The sequence below is a fragment of the Erpetoichthys calabaricus genome, chromosome 13, assembly GCF_900747795.2.
Source record: "Erpetoichthys calabaricus chromosome 13, fErpCal1.3, whole genome shotgun sequence".
Taxonomy (NCBI): domain Eukaryota; kingdom Metazoa; phylum Chordata; class Cladistia; order Polypteriformes; family Polypteridae; genus Erpetoichthys; species Erpetoichthys calabaricus.
This window is the reverse complement of record NC_041406.2, coordinates 106,258,224-106,281,314: the sequence shown is the minus strand read 5'-3', so window position 1 is coordinate 106,281,314 and position 23,091 is coordinate 106,258,224. Positions and strand designations below refer to the sequence as shown.

At 38.7% G+C, this 23,091-nt stretch overlaps 1 protein-coding gene across 1 annotated transcript in view; it reads left to right on the top strand.

Moving 5' to 3' along the window:
- epb41l4b (erythrocyte membrane protein band 4.1 like 4B) overlaps positions 1 to 23,091 on the top strand; it is a 547,093-nt gene that overhangs the window by 237,353 nt on the left and 286,649 nt on the right. The window contains exons 5-6 of the mRNA XM_051936130.1: positions 3,877 to 3,921; positions 14,642 to 14,694. Of these exons, the coding sequence (XP_051792090.1) occupies positions 3,877 to 3,921; positions 14,642 to 14,694 (98 nt within the window). The remainder of the gene's footprint in view (positions 1 to 3,876; positions 3,922 to 14,641; positions 14,695 to 23,091) is intronic.

Sequence of the window (23,091 nt, the reverse complement as noted above, 5' to 3'; positions counted from 1 at the left end):
ATGGTATGTGGTGCTCATTGTGTATGAAATATTCAAACAAACACCCCCCAAGGAGGGCGTTACCTTGGGTAAACGTCCCATGCACAAGAATTCGAAAAGAAAGCTTGCTGGACCATGAAAAAAGTAAAATGCACATTGAGTCTTCTGCTGACCTTTTAGTAAAGCATGTACTAGAGCAAACTGGAATCGGTCAAATTGAAAGATCTGTATCTGTGTTAAATAACTTACAGAAAGATGCCTTTGTGGGAACTTTAAGATCCATGTATTGGTTGTCAAAAAATGAGTTGCCACATACAACGTTGTTTGAAAAGCTGTTGGAACACTGTAAAGAAAGGGGTTGCTCTTTTTACAACATCTCAATGTTGGTAAAAATGCACATTACACCTCTGAAAGAATAATGCAAGAGCTGCTGGATGTCTTAGCATCAGAAATAAAATCTAACATACTGAAAAATATACACGCAGAAATTTTTTTCAGTATTCTGTGTTGTTAAACAATTGTAAAACAATTAATTATTTACATTAAATATGTTTGCCAGGTCACTAAAGAGGTCAGTATTAGTTTTGTGTCAACCCGCAATATGATTGATGGCAAAGCGGAGACTATAACCAACACACTGAGTGAGACTATGGACACTCTAGGTTTGAAAACTGCTAATCTGGTTGGACTAGGGTCTGATGGAGCTGCTGTTATGATTGGGGAAACAGAAAGGTGAGGCAAAACTGCTTAAAGATAAAACATCTGGACTCTTGGTCAGCTGCCACTGTGTAAACCACTGACTGGCCCTTGCAAGTGCCCAAGCAGCAGCTGCTGTACCTTATTTAACAAAACTGAACGACATCTGTTCTATTTCTTCCAAAATTCTTCAATTAGGATGGCTGGTTTAACGGAAATTCAAAATATTCTGAACATTCCCCAGATTAAGCTGAAAATGGCCAGTGACACTAGATGGCTGTCTCATGACTTTGCAGTACGGTTACTATGACATTGTATGATAGTGATTTCCTTAGAGGGTCCAGATCCTGGGGACTTTGATTATGGGAAAGCTGGAAACAACTGGGCCTCTAGAAAGAAAAGAAGAATAAATATTTAACTGAAGACACCATCTGCATATGCAAGTTGGCTTTGAAGAATATTTTTTAATTTTTCTTCATTAGGTTTCCCATACTGTTTTTCATTGTTTTCAATTTTCTTCCCGACAGCGACAATACAGTAATCCCTTGCTATATCGCACTTCGACTTTCGCGGCTTCACTGTATCGCGGATTTTATATGTAAGCATATTTAAATATATATTGCAGATTTTTCACTGCTTCGTGGGTTTCAGTGGACAATGGGTCTTTTAATTTCTGGTACATGCTTCCTCAGTTGGTTTGCCCAGTTGATTTCATACAAGGGACGCTATTGGCAGATGGCTGTGAAGCTACCCAATCAGAGCACGTATTACGTATTAAATAAAACTCCTCAAATATATTGTGACCACGGGGGCTGTTCGCACCCCTAGAGGATACGGCCGCACTTCAAGAAAATGCTGAAAGACTGCCTTCACATTACTCTCTTCCTTGCTGGGCTTACTTGTGTTTGCTTTGTTGCAACATATGCTTCCCGCATGGTGCTTCACATACTTAAAAGCTCAAACAGCACCTATTGATTTTTGATTGTTTGCTTTTCTCTCTCTCTCTCTCTCTCACTCTGACATTCTCTGCTCCTGACGGAGGGGGTGTGAGCAGGGGGGCTGTTTGCACCCCTAGAGGATACGGACGCTCGTCTAAAAAATGCTGAAAGACTACCTTCACATTGCTCCCTTCCTTGCTGGGCTTCCTTGCAGCTGCTTTATCAAGCGACAGGCTTCCCGCACGGTGCTTCGCATACTGAAAAGCTGGAGCAGCACCTTTTTGATTGTTTGCTTTTCTTTCTCTCTCTCTCTCTCTCTGATATTCTCTGCTCCTGACGCACACTCCTTTGAAGAGGAAGATATGTTTGCATTCTTTTAATGTGAGACGGAACTGTCATCTCTGTCTTGTCATGGAGCACAGTTTAAACTTTGAAAAAGAGACAAATGTTTGTTTGCAGTGTTTGAATAAAGTTCCTGTCTCTCTACAAACCTCCTGTGTTTCTGTGCAAATCTGTGACAATATAAAAATAACCCATATAAACATATGGTTTCTACTTCGCGGATTTTCACCTTTCGCGGGGGGTTCTGGAACGCAACCCCCGCGATCAAGGAGGGATCACTGTACTTGTGCCTCTTGGTTTATGTCATAACAATTGTTATTTAAAATTTTTGTTAGAGTTGCAGGATCCTGAATTGGATACTAATTAAATTTAATAAAAATATTCTGGTACAACTGTCAAATCTTAAAAAAGGAAGTCATAATGAGCATTGGAAAATAATTAACTAATAAAAATAGTGCACATTTAATTTTCCCCACCACCAAATTTCCCCGTCCCGCTACTTTTTCATGTCACCCGCCTGGAAAAAATTTCTGGGGAGAACACTGTGTTCATTCGCATAATTTCATGCAGTTGTAGGCAGTAACCACGTTTGGTTCCCCCACGCGATCTTGCCTAGTCTCCACATTTTGGTGCATGGTGGTGTTTCTTTTGTACTCCAGGAGATGCAGAGGACAGAATAGTACAGAGAGGTCAGTTCCATGCTATATGCAATCATCAGATTCAAATGTTAACAGTTCCCACACCCAAGGACCATCCTTGCTAAATTTACAACATGTGTACCTGTTGCAATGTACACACCTCTCTGTGCTGTGGTTAATATTACACTGAAGGAGCACCTGACACTGAACTTTCTTTCTTGGGGGAAGCGGAGGTTTTGGATCAGAAGCTTGTTGATGTTGCATCCTCTTTTTCTTTTTCCATTGCCTTTTCTTGTAAGAGCAAAGACAAAGTTCCTCTGCAAGGTGAGCCATGAACAATCTGCTTTTCTCAGTGGACCACATGCATGCCTTGTACAGCACATGTGCGTTCAAATACATGTTTGTGTGTCAGCTTTTATCCCGCCACATCAAAGAATTCCCTGAAATTTCCAGCTGAGAAAAGAAGAGTGTTCATGGCTTCTTCAAGTTTGTTGTGGGATCGTTAACTTGACTGAGAGAATAAAAAAAAACAAAAAAAACACTAACTTTCACAAGTAGTATAAATTTACACCGGCTGTTACAGATGCAAATCAAATGTATGTTTTTATTGTAGAATATTAACAAATAAGAGCAGCTCACTACTCAAAATGATAAATTAGGGAGGCTCGGTAATGAACAAGCAACCTCTTGATTAGGAGTCAGCAGTTCTTACTGCTGCACCACGCAAGCTGTCGTATCAATAGCCTACCCTAACCCGCTTTCTTTTTCTTCGGTTATATTCTTGAATAAAAGCACACTTGTTTCGTTATACTTGTACCTTTTGTGAAAGTATTTATTTGATATTTGGACTTCAGGCTTCACACATTATACACTTCATATCTACATTTTGTCAATTTTTAATCATGAAAAAGTTTCAGTTTTAACAATGTGTTTACATAGATTGTTGTAGCCACGGAACACACATGAAATGTATGAATTCCAAATGATGATATATTATCTACCCTCTACAACTCCAGGCACTTCACTCCAAGATAAACACTGAGCAGTGAGATCCTTCTTTGTGAATTGAGATGCGGCAGTGGGCGGGGGATGGGATAGCAGGCTGCTTGCTGCTTGTGCTGATCAACACATTTACAACACAAAAGACGCTGATGGAGAGGTGTGAAGGAATTTAAGGTGGGCCGGGATTATGAGGTTTTCCGTAGGCTTCGGTAATTCTAGTGTTAAATGTAATGCTTTATTGAAACAGTCTAACAGTTTTATTATATCTTGTATCTTTTCAGATACCTATTTGTATTGCAACTTAGACAAGACATTCTTTCTGGAAAGTGAGTATTGTTTGTGTTTACATACTTAATGTTTCACACATTACACTGTAAGGTGTTGTTAAATGCTTAATTTTGTTGACTAATATTTGGCATCCTTTCCTTTTTCACAGTTTAAATTTAATGAGTGTATTGTTTATTATAAACCAGTTTCTTAGCTAAAAATAAAACATAATTAAATTAACCCGTAACATCTTTACAATTACCCATTTCTGAGGAAGAAATATTCCCTTGTTAAAAGTTTGAGTGAATTTTCTGATTTTTAACTATAGCACAGGAAGGGCACACTATAATTTGTTCCATTGCTAGAAAAAAAAGTAAAAGTTCAAAAAAAGAGTAAGCTGGTGCACAATATGATGTATAAGATCCAAATTGATATTTGAATGTAGGATGCCAGCTGAGTTCTGTTGGCACTAGCACACTGTCAAGGAATACCATTTGGGAATGAATTTAACTGATTCTTTTTTTGTACCCTTTTATAGTTGAAGCAAGAATGTAATGCCTGTGAATTGAAAAGCTTGTTTCAATAAACCTCATAGTTTTAGGCAGTACAGTAATCCCTCCTCCATCGCGGGGGTTGCGTTCCAGAGCCACCCGCGAAATAAGAAAATCCACGAAGTAGAAACCATATGTTTATATGGTTATTTTTATATTGTCATGCTTGGGTCACAGACAAACATTTGTCTCTTTTTCAAAAGTTTAAACTGTGCTCCATGACAAGACAGAGATGACAGTTCAGTCTCACAATTAAAAGAATGCAAACATATCTTCCTCTTCAAAGGAGCAAACAAATCAATAGTGCTGTTTGGCTTTTAAGTATGCGAAGCACCATGGCACAAAGCTGTTGAAGGCGGCAGCTCACACCCCCTCCGTCAGGAGCAGAGAGAGAGAGATAAAAAAATCAATACGTGCCCTTCGTGCTTTTAAGTATGCGAGCACCGTTCAGCATGTCGTTTCAGGAAGCAGCTGCAGCTGCACAAAAGATAGCAACGTGAAGATAATCTTTCAGCATTTTTAGATGAGCGTCCGTATCGTCTAGGTGTGTGAACAGCCCCCCTGCTCACACCCCCCTACGTCAGCGCAAGAGAGAGAGAGAGAGAGAAAGTAAGTTGGGTAGCTTCTCAGCCATCTGCCAATAGCGTCCCTTGTATGAAATCAACTGGGCAAACCAACTGAGGAAGCATGTACCAGAAATTAAAAGACCCATTGTCCGCAGAAACCCGCAAAGCAGCGAAAAATCCGCGATATATATTTAAATATGCTTACATATAAAATCCGCGATGGAGTGAAGCCGCGAAAGGCGAAGCGCGATATAGCGAGGGATTACTGTATGTGACAAGTCAGACCCAGACTGGGTGTGAAATTGGGGTTTGGTAGAGGTAACTAAATTGAACATTTCCAAAATTGGGGAAAAAAGCGCTGTAAAAATCAGATGTACAGTGGAACCTCGGTTAACGACCATAATTCGTTCCAAAACTCTGGTCATAAACCGAGTTGGTCGTGAACTAAAGCAATTTTCCCCCATAGGATTGTATGTAAATACAATTAATCCATTCCAGACTGTACGAACCGTATGTAAATATATATATTTTTTAGTTTTTAAGCACAAATATAATTATACCATAGAATGCACAGCGTAATAGTAAACTAAATGTAAAAACATTGAATAACACTGAGAAAACCTTGAACAACAGAGAAAACTAACACTGCAATAGTTTGCGCTATAGTGCTAGGAACCGCTCGCTAAAAATACTTTTTTTTTTAATGAGTTTTAAGCACGGGGGAAAAAATGAACATTTGAAAAATCCGTAATTTAATAAACCACCAAGAAAAGTAACATTGTAACAATGCAGGCTACGAACCGATCACTGTAAACAGAAGTGAAAACAAAAACAAGCCTTCTCTACCTTATGCGTCCGTCCCCTCTCTCGCTCGCTCTCTCTCTCTCTTGCGCACGCCTGTGTGTGCGTGCGTGCGTCTCTCTTTTGCGAGCCTGGAGCGCCTGTGTGTGTCTCTCTCTAGCGCTCCTGTGTGTGTGTGTGTGCCTCTCTCTCGCGCGCTCCTGTGTGTGTGCACACGTCTTTCTCTCTCGCTCCTGTGTGTGTGTGTGCGGCTCTCTCTGTCTGCTGTCTGTGCGTGTGCCTCTGTCTCTCGTGCTGCCTCTCTGTCGCGCTGCCTGTGTGTGTGTGTGTGTGTGTGTGTGTCGCGCTCTCTAGCTTTCTCTCTTGCTCGCTGCACAGGAAATGCACAGGGAGAGACTGAACATGTACAAACCGAAAGGGAACCTGGCTTGTTCGTATACCGAGTGTGTGGTCGTGAACCGAGGCAAAAGTTTGGCGAACTTTTTGGTCGTAAACCGATTTGTACGTGTACCGAGACGTTCGTGAACCGAGGTTCCACTGTATTGTAATAACCAAAAGAAAATGAGAAATATATCATCAATTGTCTGTTACCTTTAAAAATTAAAGACAGCCAGCTTTTACTTACTGAGAAGGGATGCTTCTAGCTTAAGACCGCACCATGTCAGGGATTTTAGGTTCAAGAGTGATTTTCAAGCATTATGGTTTTTGTATAATCTGTTGTTAGTTCAACTGTAGGTCCAAAAGTGGAGCAGTAGGGTACAGAAACATCTGTCCCAAAATGGTCATGAAGATTTATGTTCAAGAATCAGAAGGGTGTCTGTTTTCCTTTTGATTAAAGTCCCCAACAACTTCAACTCCTTGCAATGGTGCATAAACTTGTTGAAACGGCAGTGTGGTCTTCTACCTCTCTTCAGTTGTGCTGCTGGTAACGAGGGCGCATCACAGGGATTGTGAGCACTGTGTTGTCAAATGTCACAGCTGGGTTGTTGAGTGCTGCACTGTCGTGTGTTGCAGCAGAGACATTCAATGGTAGTCACTTTTAAGCAACCAGGAAAACTTCCTTGTGTAGAGATGCAAATGTACAGGTCTCTTGTCTGTTTTCCTTCACTGAATTGGAACTGCAATCTACATTCCCGGTGTGGATCTCAGCTTTGAGAGTCTCACTCCAACACTGCTTCATAACACCTATACTGTCTGCCTTGTGCTGTGCTTCCACATTGTTACCACCGGCCCTTCTTCTCACATCTCACTTTAGGTCAGAGGCACACTTTTCCCTAGCTCCATGAGCCCAAAGTTTTGGCCTTATTTGTGCACCCAGGCTAATATACATTAGCAGATGGAGAAGCAGTGGTGAAGCTGCAGAGATGGGAGTCTCTCATCTGTCTCTTCAACTATCCCCCCATCCTAGCCCATACTGTTACTGCAAATGACACTCCAGATTATGGGTTTGAGCCTTGAGACTCTCCAGCAAATCCTCTGAAGAGCCAAGCAGGTCTGTTTTAGGTATCTGAGGCACATGGCACTCTGTTAAGTTGGACTGTAGGTCTTCTCTTCCAGCTTCTGACACCAATGTAGCATCAGTGCTGTGCACCATAGTGCATGGTTTCGATACTCTTCACGTGGCTCTTTGAATTGACTTTCTGTCTTTCAAAAGAACTGCTCAACTTTTGCTGCAGTAGTTGGAAAAGCATGCGACTTTGCACATTGACATTTTTTTTTACGCTTCCCTGCCAGCGCTTACTTGAGTGACTAATAACTGGCTGATGTAAATTGTCAGTGCTGCTGCAATATGAAGGGAATTAGTGCAGTGGATTCCAGCTGTTACTTTCAAATATATTGTTCAACAAGAGCATGGGGACACCAATGGAAACTTGTTAAGGTCAAATTTTGCACAAATGTTATGAAGTTTCCTTTATACAGATAATGATAGATGTATGGGATAAATTAAGAACGAGTATGGCAGAAAGTGGTACTTCAGGAACCTCCAAAATTTGTGTTGATTTTTTTTTTTTTTTTAGAGAAAGTAGGTGAATAGGATTGGCAAAGTTGTTGGCTGAATGGCCTGTTCTCATTAAAATTGTCCTAATAAGCACTAGAGTAAAATTGTCCTGGATAAAGTGGCAAATGAAGTAGATTTTATAATGATGTCTAATTTTAAAAACACTGCCAAAAATCAGTCAGAAAAAACAAGTGAAATGTTCTGAATGCTTACCAAACATTTTCATAAGTAAATTTGTAAAATTGTGCTTTTTATTGTAATATTGCAAAGCTAGGGTGCATATACTATAGCTACATTTGCCACATTAAATAGCCATGGCTTGATAATGTCACATCACAGTACAGTGGGGTCGTGTCAGTGTATTAATTGCACTAAATAACATAATGTATTAAGAAAATAGCTTCAAAATGGTTGTAATAGTTGTAACTGTCATAAAATAACATAAAATTCATAAACTGAAAAATTGCCTATAAATCACAATCAAGAATACACAAGGAAAATAGCTTGCATCATTACCATAACTACTTTTTTTAAAAAAAACTAGAACAAGTAAGACAGAAGTAAATGTTTTGAAGTTTAGTTGTTATAGCAAAACAAAAACGTCAAACATTCATGAAAGAAAATTGACTAAAATGCAACCCCCTCACTTAATTTCTATTTGTTGTTTTGCCTTCCTCACCAATATGCCATTCAACTTTTTAAGTGATATGTTGGTACTAGCATTAAATACATACAGAATATGTACTCTCTCCCATATAGATGCACATATCATATACATTGAAATCTTTTTCTAGTCTTCTCATGACTACATAAGAGTAGATTAACACTAGAATTACCAGAGTCTACGAAAAAACTCATAGATCTGGCCCACCCTAAAATCGTTCTCACCTCTCCGTCAGCGTCTTTTGTCTTCTAAATGTGCCGATTAAGACGAGCAGCAGGCAGCCGGCTATTCCATCCCCCACCATCGCAGAACGTTCACTAAGTTTTCCCAGCTCATGTCTTGTTTGATTATCTGGGAGTGACTGAACTGCTGGAGTTTTACAGTGGAAATAATAGATCATTATTTGGAACACATGCATTTCATGTGTGTGCTGTTTCTACAGTAATCTTTGTAAACACATTGTTAAAACTGAAACTTTTTCATATTTTAGTAATAAATGTTACAAAATGTAGGCATAAACTATAGAATGTATTAAGCCTGACGTCCAAACATCAAATAAACACTTTCACAAAAGGTTCAAGGATGATACATCTTCCGTGGCGTAACGCTAAGATTTGCAGACTCCGAGCACAGCAACCTTACCGTGCCTTAGAGACCCAAGTTCAATTCCCCGGTGGGGAGGAAGTGTTTTTTTTTTTCTTTGTAACCTCAAACGGACATAAAATGTATACATTGTTATGCACTGTAAATCGTTAAGTTTAAAATGTCGATCGCAGTTATTCCTGTTGATTAATTCATGCTTTTTTACTTAGTCAGAACAGGAGATTATTCAGCTTATTCAGCTTCTGATCTGACTCAAACAGCGCCAGTATAAATTCACACCCAATCTGACGCTGTTCGTTTTCAAATAATATTGCATTACTTCGACAATGTTTTCTGATTGGTACTATTCGCGTCATAAAATGATTTCTTCAAAACGTCACATATATTTGTCTTTCTTTTTTTAAAATGTGTGCTGATCACCGCCAGCATGTTGTAGCACACAGCAACTGGCCACCTGCATGTCCTTGCGCGCACTGAATAAGACCGCGCTATATGCAATCATCAGATTCAAATGTTAACAGTTCACACACACGCAAGGATCGTCTTTCTTACATTTACAATGTGTGTACCTGTTACAATGTACACACTTCTGTCTATACTGTGGTTTCTATTACACACCTGAAAGAAAGAGACAATATATGTGAAAACATCATTGCACTAATGCAGTATTGTTTGAAAACGAACAGCGTCAGATCGGGTGTGAATTTATGCTGGAACTGGAAATTCTCTGATGTGCAATCAGTTCTGTATGGTTGTGAGTGTGATTGGTGGACATAACTGGGAATTACTGTGAATGTGAGTGGTGTTTTGAGAAAATGAATAGAGCTTCAAATTACAGGGAATTCTCTGATGTGGAATTCTCTGATGTTGCGAGATAAAACCTGACACACAAACATAGGTGAATCAGTTGTGCTTGATTATTATTTTGAGCAAACAGACACCGCAATGGCCACAGCTTTGTCACGAAAGAGGAGGTTGTCCCCTTCGGAGGCTTTGGCTCTGCTGCAAGAAATAGATGATTGCGACTCAGACGGTGGCGAAGAACTTATTTTTGATATCAAGGAAGACGATGAGACAGACACAGTGGAGAGCCCAGATGAGGATTCTACATCAGAGAAAGAGAATAGAAGCCCTCCCCGCAAGAAATGTCCAGTCCAACATAAGAACAGTGCAGCTGCACCAGGTATAAAGGCAAAAGATGGCACCATTTGGATACAAAAAATAAATGTGTAATGCCACGAAAAGTGTATGCAGACACTTCAGTTCGCAAGCATTGGTACGAGAATGCAGTCACAAGTACACTGCAGAGCTATAGCGTGTCTTTATGTGAAAACAGCAGTGTCAGATGGGGAGTGTCTGATGATTGCATATAGCGCTGAAGTTACTGCTCTTTACTATGCTTTCCTCTGCATGTCCTGGAGTACAAAAGAAACAGCATACAGCAACATGTAGGGACTGGCAAGATCAGGGAAAAAAAACACGCGGCCACTGATTACAAACCGCAAGATGTTATGCGAATGAATGTGAATAATATGAATAATGATGGATCCGTGCCACAAACTTTTCCGAAATGTACTATACAGGTCATAAAATGAATAATTCCAAATATCATACATACCTATGTCTCTGGTTTTTTTTTGACATCATTGACCATAATATGCATACTAATTCAGCGTGAGTAGGAACACTCAATAAAACTGAATAAAAAGAAAATCAAGTGACGGTGCGATCCGAAGAAGGCAGATTCGCCAGCGTTTGTATGTCAGATCCCTTGATAGTATGTATCATGATACACTGCAGAGGTATAGCGCATCTTTATGTGAAAACAGCAGTTTCAAATGGGGTGGGTATGGGAAGGATCCTAAACGGGACTGAGAGAATGAAAAGTGAATATAAAAAAAAATAAAAACAAAGCTAACCTTTACAAGTATCATAAATTTACAGCGGCTGTTACAGACTGAAATCAAATGTATGTTTTTATTCTAAAATAGTAAGAATAAGAGCACCTCACTTCTCAAAAGGAGTCGTGCAGGATCGAATTCGTGACCTTTTAATTCCCAATCAGCAACTGATACTGTTGCGCCACGGCGGCAGTCATAGTAATCATGTGTCAATGTCGCACACTAAGGTGGCTTTTTTTTTTTTTTGCAGTTATATTTTTGAATAAAAGCGCACTTGTTCTGTTATATTTGTACCTTTTGTGAAAGTGTTTTTTATATTTGGACTTCATACATTATATAGTTTATGCCTACATTTTGTCATTTACTACTAGAATATGAAAAATGTTTGTTTTTAAAATGTGTTTACACAGATTACTGTAGAAACGGAACACACATGAAATGCGTGTGTTCCAAATAATGATCCATTATTTCCACTCTAAAACTCCACTTCACTCCGAGATAATCAATCAAGGCATGAGCTGGGAGAAGTTCGTGCACGTTCTAAGTCGGTGGGGGGATGGAATAGCTGGCTGCTTGCAGCTTGTCTTTATCTGCACATTTAGAAGACAAAAGACACTGGCAGAGAGGTGCAAACGGATTTAAGAAGCGATTTAAGGTGGGGTGGATCTACGAGTTTTTTCGTAGGCTCTGGTAATTCTAGTGTTAACAGGTTTCTAGATTAATTACATTAAAAAATCAAACAATAGTGTTCCTTTTCTCTTGTTCCGCAACACCAAAAAATGCAACCTAGTTTATTTTTGCAATACCTGTATTTATTATGTACTGTATGTAATGTTATGCAGTAAATTGCAACATTTATTAAAAGAATGAGCTACAAAATGATTGCATTAGATGTAATTGTCATAATGGTAAATTTCATAAACTGAAAAATATATCTAAAAATTAAATATTTCAAAAATAGTCACACACAATTGTAAAATTACAGGTGGTGATCATAACACATAGTACACTGCACATTTTCTGATCACTATTCTTCAGTGACTGACTACTATTTTTTTTTTTTTTTTTTTTTAAATCAACAATACTTACCCATTAGCTGTCAGATGTACTAACTTTGTGACCTTGGCAGTATGTAATGTGGGGCACTGCCCACCCCAGATATTTTAAAAACTGTACTTAAATTGATTAGGTAATGCAAAATAATTATAAAATTGTTTATTTGTATAGCATGCCTGTTGTCAGCACATATCAACGTCAATTAAACATTGGTTCCAATTTGTACTTGTTTCATTTCTGTTTGAATACCTATATTTCCTTAGTAAAGGGCATAGGTCAAATGAGAGTGTATGAAAGTCCTTGATCTTTTTCCAAGCAGGTGACCTGAGGCTGTCCTTAAATTGGTTGCTTTCAGATTTTTCTAGTGGTGCAGCTCTTTGCACCCGGCAAACTCCCACATTTATTAGCAGTGAATTAATATTGTTTCAGGATTTTTTAAATTTTTTTTAATCTAATGTGTTTGGACAATTATTGATGCACTATTTCAAGTTCATGACGTCAGTGGTTCACATTTCTCTCCCATCATTAATGCAACTACAGATGAGCGAGCGTGAATTTACAGAGAACATAACTTCAAGTGGAATTTCACAATTCAAAGATTTTTGTTTTTGTTTTAATGAAATACTCCTTCATAAATCAATCATTCATTCAAGAAAAAAAGTACATAAAGGAGCTTGGGCCATACCGACCTGAATTAAGAATTCAGCAGCAGGCATGTGATCAAGGACGCGCTTATACACTGACTTTTTCTGCTCTTGTTATGACAAACAGAGTTAACTAACTGGATGTGGTGTAAGTAATGCCCTTTTTTTGCTTTCCGTTTGCTTTTCCAAATTGTTGAAGCATTGTGGACAATGATGGGGGATCAAGACCTAAAACATCTTTTTGAAAGATTGAAGCGAAATGAAAGTAGCTGCAGTCATCTAGAGCAGTGTTTTTCAACCATTTTGCCGTGGCACATAGCAATGTAGTACACCTGGGTCTGAACCTGAGAAGGGCAACCCCCTTGGGTGGTCAAGACCTGTTTGAGGAGGATGGGACTCCCTGGAGAAGCTGGCATAAAAGCAGCTCTGTAATTTCTATGTTGCAGACAGAGCACTTCAGATTCATCTCCAGGCTGCTAGAGTCCATCTGCCCTAGATTTACAGTATGGTCGCCAGCAAGCCTCATTAGTGGATAGGGGGCAAACGAGTTGCCTCTGAGGCAGAAAGGGGCAGGCAAAAGGGCAAAGCAGTTTGGGGATGCCACAAAAGTGCTCACTAATTGCTGTGTCTATGAACACTGATCTTGGGACTGCTTTTTTTACCGGCTTCTCCAGTAGTCCAGCTCCTTTGCCCAGTTGAGCACATGTATGAGATATACTGTATATGTGTTTGTAGTTAGTAAGATAGTTGTGTGCCTTGGGATGATTTTGGCTACAAAAAGTGTGTCACCTACAGAAAAAAAGGTGGGGAAACACTGATATAGACAATAATATGATGCCAATTTTTTGGCAGACTTAGTGAAATGACTCAATTTAATCAGAAAGTATTTGTTTTAAGATGTGGGAGTCTGTTGATCTTACAATATGAATCTGTGCCCAGGTGAGGTAAGCTTGGCAAACTTGCATAAAACACTGCAGATTTATAGCAAATGTAGAATAGTAGGAATGACTCAATGGGTGTGGTAAATGATAAGCTGGGATGCAATACTTGAGAAACGTCAGAGAACTAGTGATTGTATGATGTGGATTTATGGAATGCAGTGAAAATAGCCAAGGATTGGGCACTGTATTAGCAGAGGTAGAATAAAATTTGGATTGGACTTCTGCTAAGGATGTGTTATATGACACATGGAAGTGCACATTTTTGGAAGATTGTGGAAGTGGTGGTTGCAGACATTATAATGTGGGTTTTGGCAGAATGGGGAACTGGGAAAGTTGGCAGAGGACTGGGTAATTTAGATACGGGTATAGTATAAAATTTTGATGTAGGCGCATCTGTTCATTTCTAAATTTATAGTGCAAGTTATGGGAATAATAAGGGGACTGTGGAAGTCACGGACTGATGTTTTGGAGCACAGTAGAAGTGGGAAAACTGAGATCAAACTGGGCAGCATGGTGGAAAGGGTATAATACATTTTAGCCTGTATTTGTCATATGGGTCGGTTACTGGACAGGCCACAATGTGCACTATGATCAGGACAACGCAAGCATGTGGAATGACTAGATAGTTAGATAGATGGGAAAGGCACTCCATAATAGGCAGAGTGATGTGAAAGGCATTCTATAATAAGTACCACTTCAGTTTGTCGCCCAAAAACTGCACCTCCTTACCCACAATTTTTTCACCAGCTAAAACTCCTCGTGACATTAGAAAAATGAACAACTTAGTAGAGAAAACTCTTAAGTGTTTTTTGTAAATTAGTTGTTTGTGTTCTTTCAGAAAATGACTTTTACAGACTTTCCTGTGTTATATAGGTGTGTTAATGTTTTATTTTACCAGTTTCACCAAAGTAGATTCTGTGTAATTACATTATTATAACCGTAATTAATGTTATGTGTCTATTTCTCTCATTAATGGGTCATTACTAAGTGCCCTGTATATGCACATTGAAATTTGCATCAAATCTCAGTTTTTCTCTTTCTTTATCCTTACAGATTAAAATGCCCATATGATGTTTCTGTAGAGCTGGCTGCCTTATGTCTACAGTGTAAGTCAAAATATGTTGTTTGTGTCTGAAACAGGAAGTTTATCATCTTGGTAACTTTTTGCTATATTAAAAAAATCAATGATTTTAATGTGCATTTGGTTTTGTACAGTTTTTGTAGTTTATTTTGTGTATATTGTATAAATGAGCCTGCAAAGTATGAGAGGTTTGATTTGGAATATTGTTATGGACGTTTTTGGTGCTGCAGAGCAGACCCTGAGCTCAACAGGGACCAAACAAGGCCCAGGTAATTCTCTTTCATTATCAACAATATAATCAAAGACACAGATACAAAAAACCTGAAGAGTAAAAATAACAGAAAAATAAGAGGCTAATGTTGCTCTGGGCCACCTTTATATACCTTCTAACCTCCCACTCTTTTCTCCTTAAAACTTCACTGATATTTCTCTAACTTCGCCTCCTCCTTTTCCTCCTTGTCTGACAAGCTCCTGTTGACCATAAGCTCTCTGAGTAAGGTCCTAGATTCCCTTTTAAGCTGAGTTCTGGGAGTGCTTTCAGAGGTTTGTCAGTGTTTCGATGTAACACTTTCAGGACAGATTGAAACCCATAAAACTCTTGAAGCTACCCTTCTGTAACTCTACCTGATAATCCTGGCTACTTAGTTATAAAAGGAGAAGACAGTTCTACAGAAGTCTGAAAGACAGTAACCACAATTGGCATTGGGGGCTGAAATGGTATTCTCCCCGCACCTCTCAGTAAACATCTAATGTGTCCACCTTTAATATTACAACATAATGCAGGTTGCTCCACTACGAGTCACACCTTTACTGTTGTATATCATTAAGAAAATGCTCAATACTGAAACAAATTAAACTAGACATATAATTAAGTGACATGATGGTAGAGTGGTTACGTAGAATCTTACTCCAAATCACTGTCTGTTTAACAGCATGCATGCCGTCCCCCTATCTGAGTGGCTTTTTTTCCTGGTACTCTTGTCTTGTTAACAGTATGATATCACATGTGATGTCAGTGGCAAATCACATGGCTGTCAGTAGTTGATAATGCTAACAAGAATATGTTATATTTTATGAAAATAGTATAGAAAATGGCAGCACCTATGAGAAAAGATGCTACAAAATGGTGTCACAGGGATGTCAAAGTCACAAATCTTATCAATATGAAAAAAACAGACTCCCAGCATACAGTATATCCATGTCTATATAATGTTAGAGTAACTGTCTTGGTAAAAAGAGCATAGCTTGATTTAAGAAGGGGAAAAAATATGTCAACAACAACATAATTTATTTGTACGCTCGTTTTCATACAAATGATGTAGCTCAAAGTGCTTTATAGGATGAAGAAAGAAAATATATAAAAATTAGGCAATACTAATTAACAAAGAATAAAGTAAGGTCCGATGGCCAAGGAGGACAGAAAAACCAAACATAAATAAAAAGAACTCCAGAGGGCCGGAGAAAAAAAAAAAAAACAACAAAACAACAACAAAATCTTCACAATTTCCAAGGCCATGAGACCGCCCAGACCCCACTAGACAAACAGTTAAACAGTCTAATTGGATACACTAGTGTCTACCGCTACTGTGACAAGGATATGTTTAAAATGTCCTGTATTTTTTGGGTCGGAAACCTTCATAGTTCTGATGAGAATACTGTACACCGAGACTTAATGCTACTCCGTGACTTTGATAAAAAATCTTAAAATTAATCACATTAATTAATCAAAACAATACAAACAATAGTGATTGCTTTATGTAAATATTTTTTTCCTATGTTCTTATATAGCATACTTCCCTGAACATACTGTTTGCTCAGACTATTGCACAGATTTACAAGTGTTAACAATGTATTGTGACCATACTTCTGGTTGACATGACATGTGGATTATGTGTTATGATTAATGTGATATATTTTTAACAAGGTGTTTTTGATGTTGTTTGCTGCTGTTCATTGTTGGTCTCTAGAGACACCTTTTCCATCAGCAGCTTTATTTCTGTTCTGCATGAAAACCTGGGGTTAAATTTTTTTCTGTGCCTTCATTACAAACTACACAAGGTAATTAACACATTAAAATGTCACTTTTGCATGTAGTATTTCTTTAATAGGTCAAAAAAAAAATTCCTATGACTAACAAAAAATATTGATAAAATCATAACAGCCTTTGTCATAGGGTTGCATATGCTTTGTAGTATAAGCATTAAATATGTTCTCAATAGGTAATATAGACCAAAGTTATTGAAGAATGGTTTGGAAGTACACTTGGTTGGTTGCCTTGAGAGGAGACTTAAGAACAAGAGTTATATGGCATTGCTTCCTAGTTATATTAACAATAATTAAATTGACATTTTGAACTAAATGCAAGGTGAAAGTACTTTTAAACAATTTAAGCAGCATTTGAGCAAAGCACTGACTAGTCCTCTCTACTTGAAACAATCATTGAACCACTTGGTTTTCCCATATTCCTTTCCTTACAAAGATTGTATTGCAGTTTTGTGCTAAAAAACAGAACAGTGACAAAAATATCTAAAATACAAATGGAAATGTCAGGCTCCTACTGTTTAAAGTTGAGAATATCTTGGTGTGTTTATATTTTGCACCCACTACTAGAGCTCCTGTCCTGTCTCAAGCAGTTACAACTCATCTACTGTTTAAATACACTTGAACAATTAGTTAATAGGAGAATTATCATTAGGTTTGATTATGTGCAAGTGAACATTGTTCCCTGTGTTATATTCCAATGTACCCACTGTTCTAACAGAAAGTGTTTTTGACAATGGGTTGACGAATATCCTACCTTCCTCAGTTATGTTGTGGATTAAGAAAAGCAGAACAATTTATTTTTATGCTCTTAGAGAAAAGCCAAGCAAAATGACACCTTTTATTGGCTAACTAGAAAGATTACAATATGCAAGCTTTCGAGGCAACTCAGGCCCCTTCTTCAGGCAAGATGTAATCACATGATTACATCTTGCCTGAAGAAGGGGCCTGAGTTGCCTCGAAAGCTTGCATATTGTAATCTTTCTAGTTAGCCAATAAAAGGTGTCATTTTGCTTGGCTTTTCTCTACATTCATAATGGCTAACACGGTACAGCACCCTAGTACTACTTTTTATGCTCTTGAAAGTGCAGAAGTAGGTGTCTCAACTGCAGCCATTAAAATAGTGCAGCAAGTGGGATAAAGGGTCTCACGCTTGTCAATGCTCTGTGTGAGAAATCAATATTTACTCAGATTTCAATCTCTCTCTCTGTCTCTCTCTCTCTCTCTCTCTCTCTCTCTCTCTCTCTCTCTCTCTCTCTCTCTCTCTCTCTCTCTCTCTCTCTCTCTCTCTCTCTATATATATATATATATATATATATATATATATATAAATATAAAAGAATATCCTGGAATGGAAAGCAAATGCAAGGCTACGATACGTGATCCTCTCAGAAGACAATTTTAAAGATCCGCGAGACCAAAGACACTTGCCACGATGCAAGACACGCCCTACTTACAAGATAAGACCACAGGCAGAAAAAAAAATCACCAGTGTAAAGATAGTCATGCAGCACACACAGCTCCATGGCTCTCAGTGCATATAAAGTGTATGAGGTCAATACGGTAGAAATGAAATGAATAGGGTAGAAATGAAACGTCGACGACTAAACGAAGACGAAAGAAAAGCGCGGAGAAAAGAGACCCACATGCAGTGGAGAGAAAAAAATGCTAAAAAGAAAAACAATAATCTTGGTGCAAAGTTAGAAAATAAGGAAAGTGATAATCAGCCCAGAACAAGTGGAATTGAAACCAAAGCACGTCCAATAGGGCTCAGAATTAAAAGATTAGAACTTCATAAACGGGAGCAGCGTTATACGTCCTGCAAGAAAGAGATTTAACCACACCAGGGCCGGAAATAAAGGACAATTACTGTTTTTACAACGTCACGCGAGACAAGTCAGTGAGCCATCATTTAAAACAAGTCCACAGATCTCTAACTAAGCAGTTGTTGGATTGCTTTTGGCAGACATGCACAATGTGCTCCCGGCTCTTAAAACAACAACATGCGACAAGCAGAACAGGCAGCTCGCCAGCAGGTTGAAGCCTTTTTTGTTTTAAGTGACTGATAGGTCCAATTGAGGGGGGCGGAGTACAACACGGAAGACTGATAGCGGGGTACTGATTGATGCGGTAAGGGGGAGACGAGACCCGGGGGAGGAGGGGTCGGAGAGGGTGCTAGACAGTTGTGTTTGGGGTTACGAAGTCGGCGATTATTCAAGTAAAACGTTTGTGACACTTTATTACGTCAGTCGCTACAATATCAAAAAAAAAAAGTAAAGATCTCATTAGCGCAAACAAAAGGTGATTAATCATCAGAGCCAGGTGTAATTGAAAAAAATAGCAGGACAAAGCAAGGTCATCCCACAGCAGTTAAAGCAACAAGTTTAATTTCAAAGAATACACAATTCGGTCAGGTGTATATTTATGATGACGGAGAAGCGATGCAAATTTTAACAGGCGACAAGTAAGGTGATGTATATATTCTATGAATAACATTAGACACCAAAGGAGATCGTGATATGCCATTTGTATTAAAATGTTTACAGTTTACCGTGAGAATAGCTTTTGCTATGAAATTTAACAAATCAAAGAGACAACCATTAGAAAACGTCTGATTATTTATTAGAGAAACAGAAACAATATTCACTCACGGGCGATTATACGTTGCGTCGTCACAATGTATTTCCAAACACAGATTCAAAATTCAATGCGATCTTGAAGAAAAGGTAATTCCATCTATTGTTTTTAATAAACCTTTAAAGTAAAAAGTGCAACTAATGAAACTGAAACAATTCCAAAGAAAAAAAAAGCTTTTAAAATTGTATATCCGTTTAACCAAACAGCGGCATGGTGGTGCAGTGGGTAGCGCTGCTGCCTCGCAGTTAGGAGACCTGGGTTCGCTTCCCTGGTCCTCCCTGCGTGGAGTGTGCATGTTCTCCCTAGTGTATGCCTGGTGTGTGCGCGAGCCCTGCCATGGGCTAGCGCCCTACCTAGGGTTTGTTTCCTGCCTTGCGCCCTGTGTTGGCTGGGATTGGCTCCAGTAGACCCCAGTGACCCTGTAGTTAGGATATAGCAGTTTGGATGATGGATGGATGGATTAACCAAACTCGGGGGTTAGCGAGCGAAGCGAGCAGAGGTCGGAGCCCCCTAGTTTCCCAAAAGAAAAAAACAATTTGGACATTGTGTTGTTTAAATTTGTATTTGGAGATTATTTTATGTAAAACAGGAGCACTATGCTAAATGTGACTTTTCAGTAATGTGGGTTGGGGGGGGGTTATGTCTTCCAACCTCCAGCATTGCATCCCAACAATTTGCTTTCTCAAAAACTTGGAAGTTTTAAGTTGTAAAAGAGAAACTGTAGTGAGAGATTACTAAGTGCTTTTTTTATAATTCATTTGGATCTAAGATTGTTTTTTCAAGATTTTGACTTGGCAACTTTTGTAAATGAGGAAATCGGCCCCATCTTGGTTAAGTGGTTAGTTGCGCACATTTTATTAACATTTAACAGTAAATAAAGATTATGATTTCTCACCTTAGAGCTAAGTGTTTTTGCTGACATTTTCCAAAATTGGTTGTAGCTTCTTCTACCATAGCTCCACACCTTCCATCTTTACATGTGACTGTGAAGCTTACCTATGTTAAAAGTTGGGGATTTTCTTGTATTGCTGCAAATAACAACTGGCTAGAGTTTGAGTTCTGTCTAACCATGCCAAATAGAGTTCATTATGTGACACTCTTGTCCAATTTAACTTCAAATTTTTCACTTAAAATATACCACTTACTGTCACCAAGAGGAGATGTCTTAATCAGGTCAGGTAAATCACTCCAGAGTATTTAACTCCCCAAAAAAGCTGAAGCAGCCATCAACAGAATCATGCAGAAACATGAACGTGCACTAGGACTTGATGAGGAATATTCTTGTTGAATATACCACCACAATGAATACAATATTGCAGAACATCTTTATTGATATACGTTTTGACCTGGCTGCTGTTAAAAAGGTTGGGAACATGCACTGATACAATGCGTTGCCGCACCAACAACATGATGAACCACTTCAGCATCCCAGATGGGACCTGACAGGTGACACCTCAGCACCACACTAGTTGAATGGAGTGGAACAGTTTGAGTGTTTTTTAACAGTGGTTGGCCAATCCTGCCACCAACTCCTGGGTTTTCCCTGCAAGTTGGAGAACCTGCTTGCAGAGGTCTGTGGATTCAGGTTAATGTCATACCCAGAGTTGAGCAATTACAGGTTAAGGGCATTGCTCAAGGGCCTAACAGAATGGAATCACTTCTGGAATTTACAAGCAGGTAAAATTGAATAGAGATATCAGAGCTCAACAACTCAGTATCCTAAAGTTGAGTGTGCTTCATAACGGGGGTTGCTGATTTAAAAATGAAGTTTGTTGGTCAAGATGACAGGACCTGAAGAAAAAACCTAAGAATTATGGAGCTTACACAGATTGTCGAGAGGGAAATCATGACCTCTTTTCTCACCCCAACGTGGACCAGGCAGTTCCTGAGTCATTCAAATTTTACTCCCAAGGTTATACAGGGTCATAGTGTGTATAGGTCATTGTGTCTGTGGTCATACAGGCCATAGTCCTGGTTACTGCAAAGGTCTGTGAGGCTAGATTTTAGCCATACTTTCTCTGTCATGCTCAACTGAAAATAAGTTTCAGTTCAGCAAGCTCTTCATTCAACTCTTTCAGAGGCACTTTATGTGATAGACAATTTTGTTATAACTGACACTCTCCCACTACGAGAATCTCCTCATTCATTTTGCTTGCTTCAGTTATTATATTGAGTATATTGTTAAATAATTTCAAGTTGTGGCTGAACTACTGATTAGTTTTTACATTATTGACTTACTACAGATCTTTGTTTCTTTCTAAGATCTGTTTTTAATTTTTATTTTCTTATATCCTTTAAAATGTTACATATTTGTGAGTTGAGCCCTGTTTATGCTCACCTGTGTTCAATTGGGGACTTTTACAATGTTTACCAATGAATGACAAGCAGGGAGAGACTTATGGTATTTACTGTCACTAGGGACCTCAAGTATAAACGGTGCGTATGCCCAAAAATGTTGCATATGCCTGTTTCCTTGTACACTTTGAGATGTATAAAACCTAAACTTGGCATAAAGCCACGCACATTTTCACGGTAGCCACCTATTTTGCATACACACGTTTCCACTCATTTTTGGAAACTGACGGCATCCAGCATCAAAGCAATGCTAGTGTTTGTGTCATTTACCTTTTTCATTTTTGCATCAATGATGCGGGATTTATCCAGTACATTGAAATTAATTGCATGTCATTTACAGATTTAATTCACTTAATTGTAATCATTCTGTAACAATATAATGGTGCATGGAATGGCCAATCTATTCCAACTACCATAGATGCTTTAGCGTTGTTAGAAGACGTTGCAAATGGAAGAATCAGAAGAAAGTATGTATTTATAGATGAGGAGGACTGACTTCTAAGTCTATTTCAATTTCCAAGAGCTATCCTCTTAGAGCTGTGTGTTGAGCCGGCACCAGTTTACAAAGGCAGACTTTGAAGAATTGCGCTCTACCTGCTCCTTTGCAGGTTCTGTCCACTCTCGGGTTTTTAACCACATGAGCTTTTCAACGTGAACTTGCTGATCGATTGGATATTTCACAAACATCACCAAGTTGCGCCATGCCCGCTGTGTAGGATGGTATTATCCGCTTGTCATCCAGATATATAAGATTTCCTTACACTATGGTTGAAGTGCAAAACATCAAAGCAAATTTTGTAGTAACATCCGGTTTTCCAAATGTAATCAGAGCAGTCAGCTGCACGCATATTGCTACTGCAACGACACTGGACAAGTTATATCAGCCAGGGATGAATCACCAAAAAATGACCTGGCATTATGTCATATCTAGCAGGAGTGCCAATAAAAACGGCAATCATGTACAGTCGAATGTGCTTTTTCCAACTAGTGTGGCAAAAGGCAAGCAGTACTTTTAAAGATAGCAGGTCACCTCAAATAGCCATGTAAAGAGAAGGGAATCGATCAGTTGTTTCGCTGTGCCGATTCTACACTATAAAGGTGTCTTCAGAGAAAGAATTTGCTTAAATAGAATGCATTTCCACTCTATTAATATGCTGCTCTAAAGTCCACAGAAAGTGTGTCGTATTATGCAGGCATGTAGCATCCTGCTTGCCCTTGTCTGAAGAGATGTGGTATGGACCTGACCCTGACCCACCAAATGATCAGTCAAATCGGACAGCATTACAGCTTCATTTGAATGTAATAAGCAGAATGTAAAAACAGGTAATCAGATATAGCATTTATTTTTTTAACCAATTCATTTAAATTGTGGTCAATATCACATAGTTAC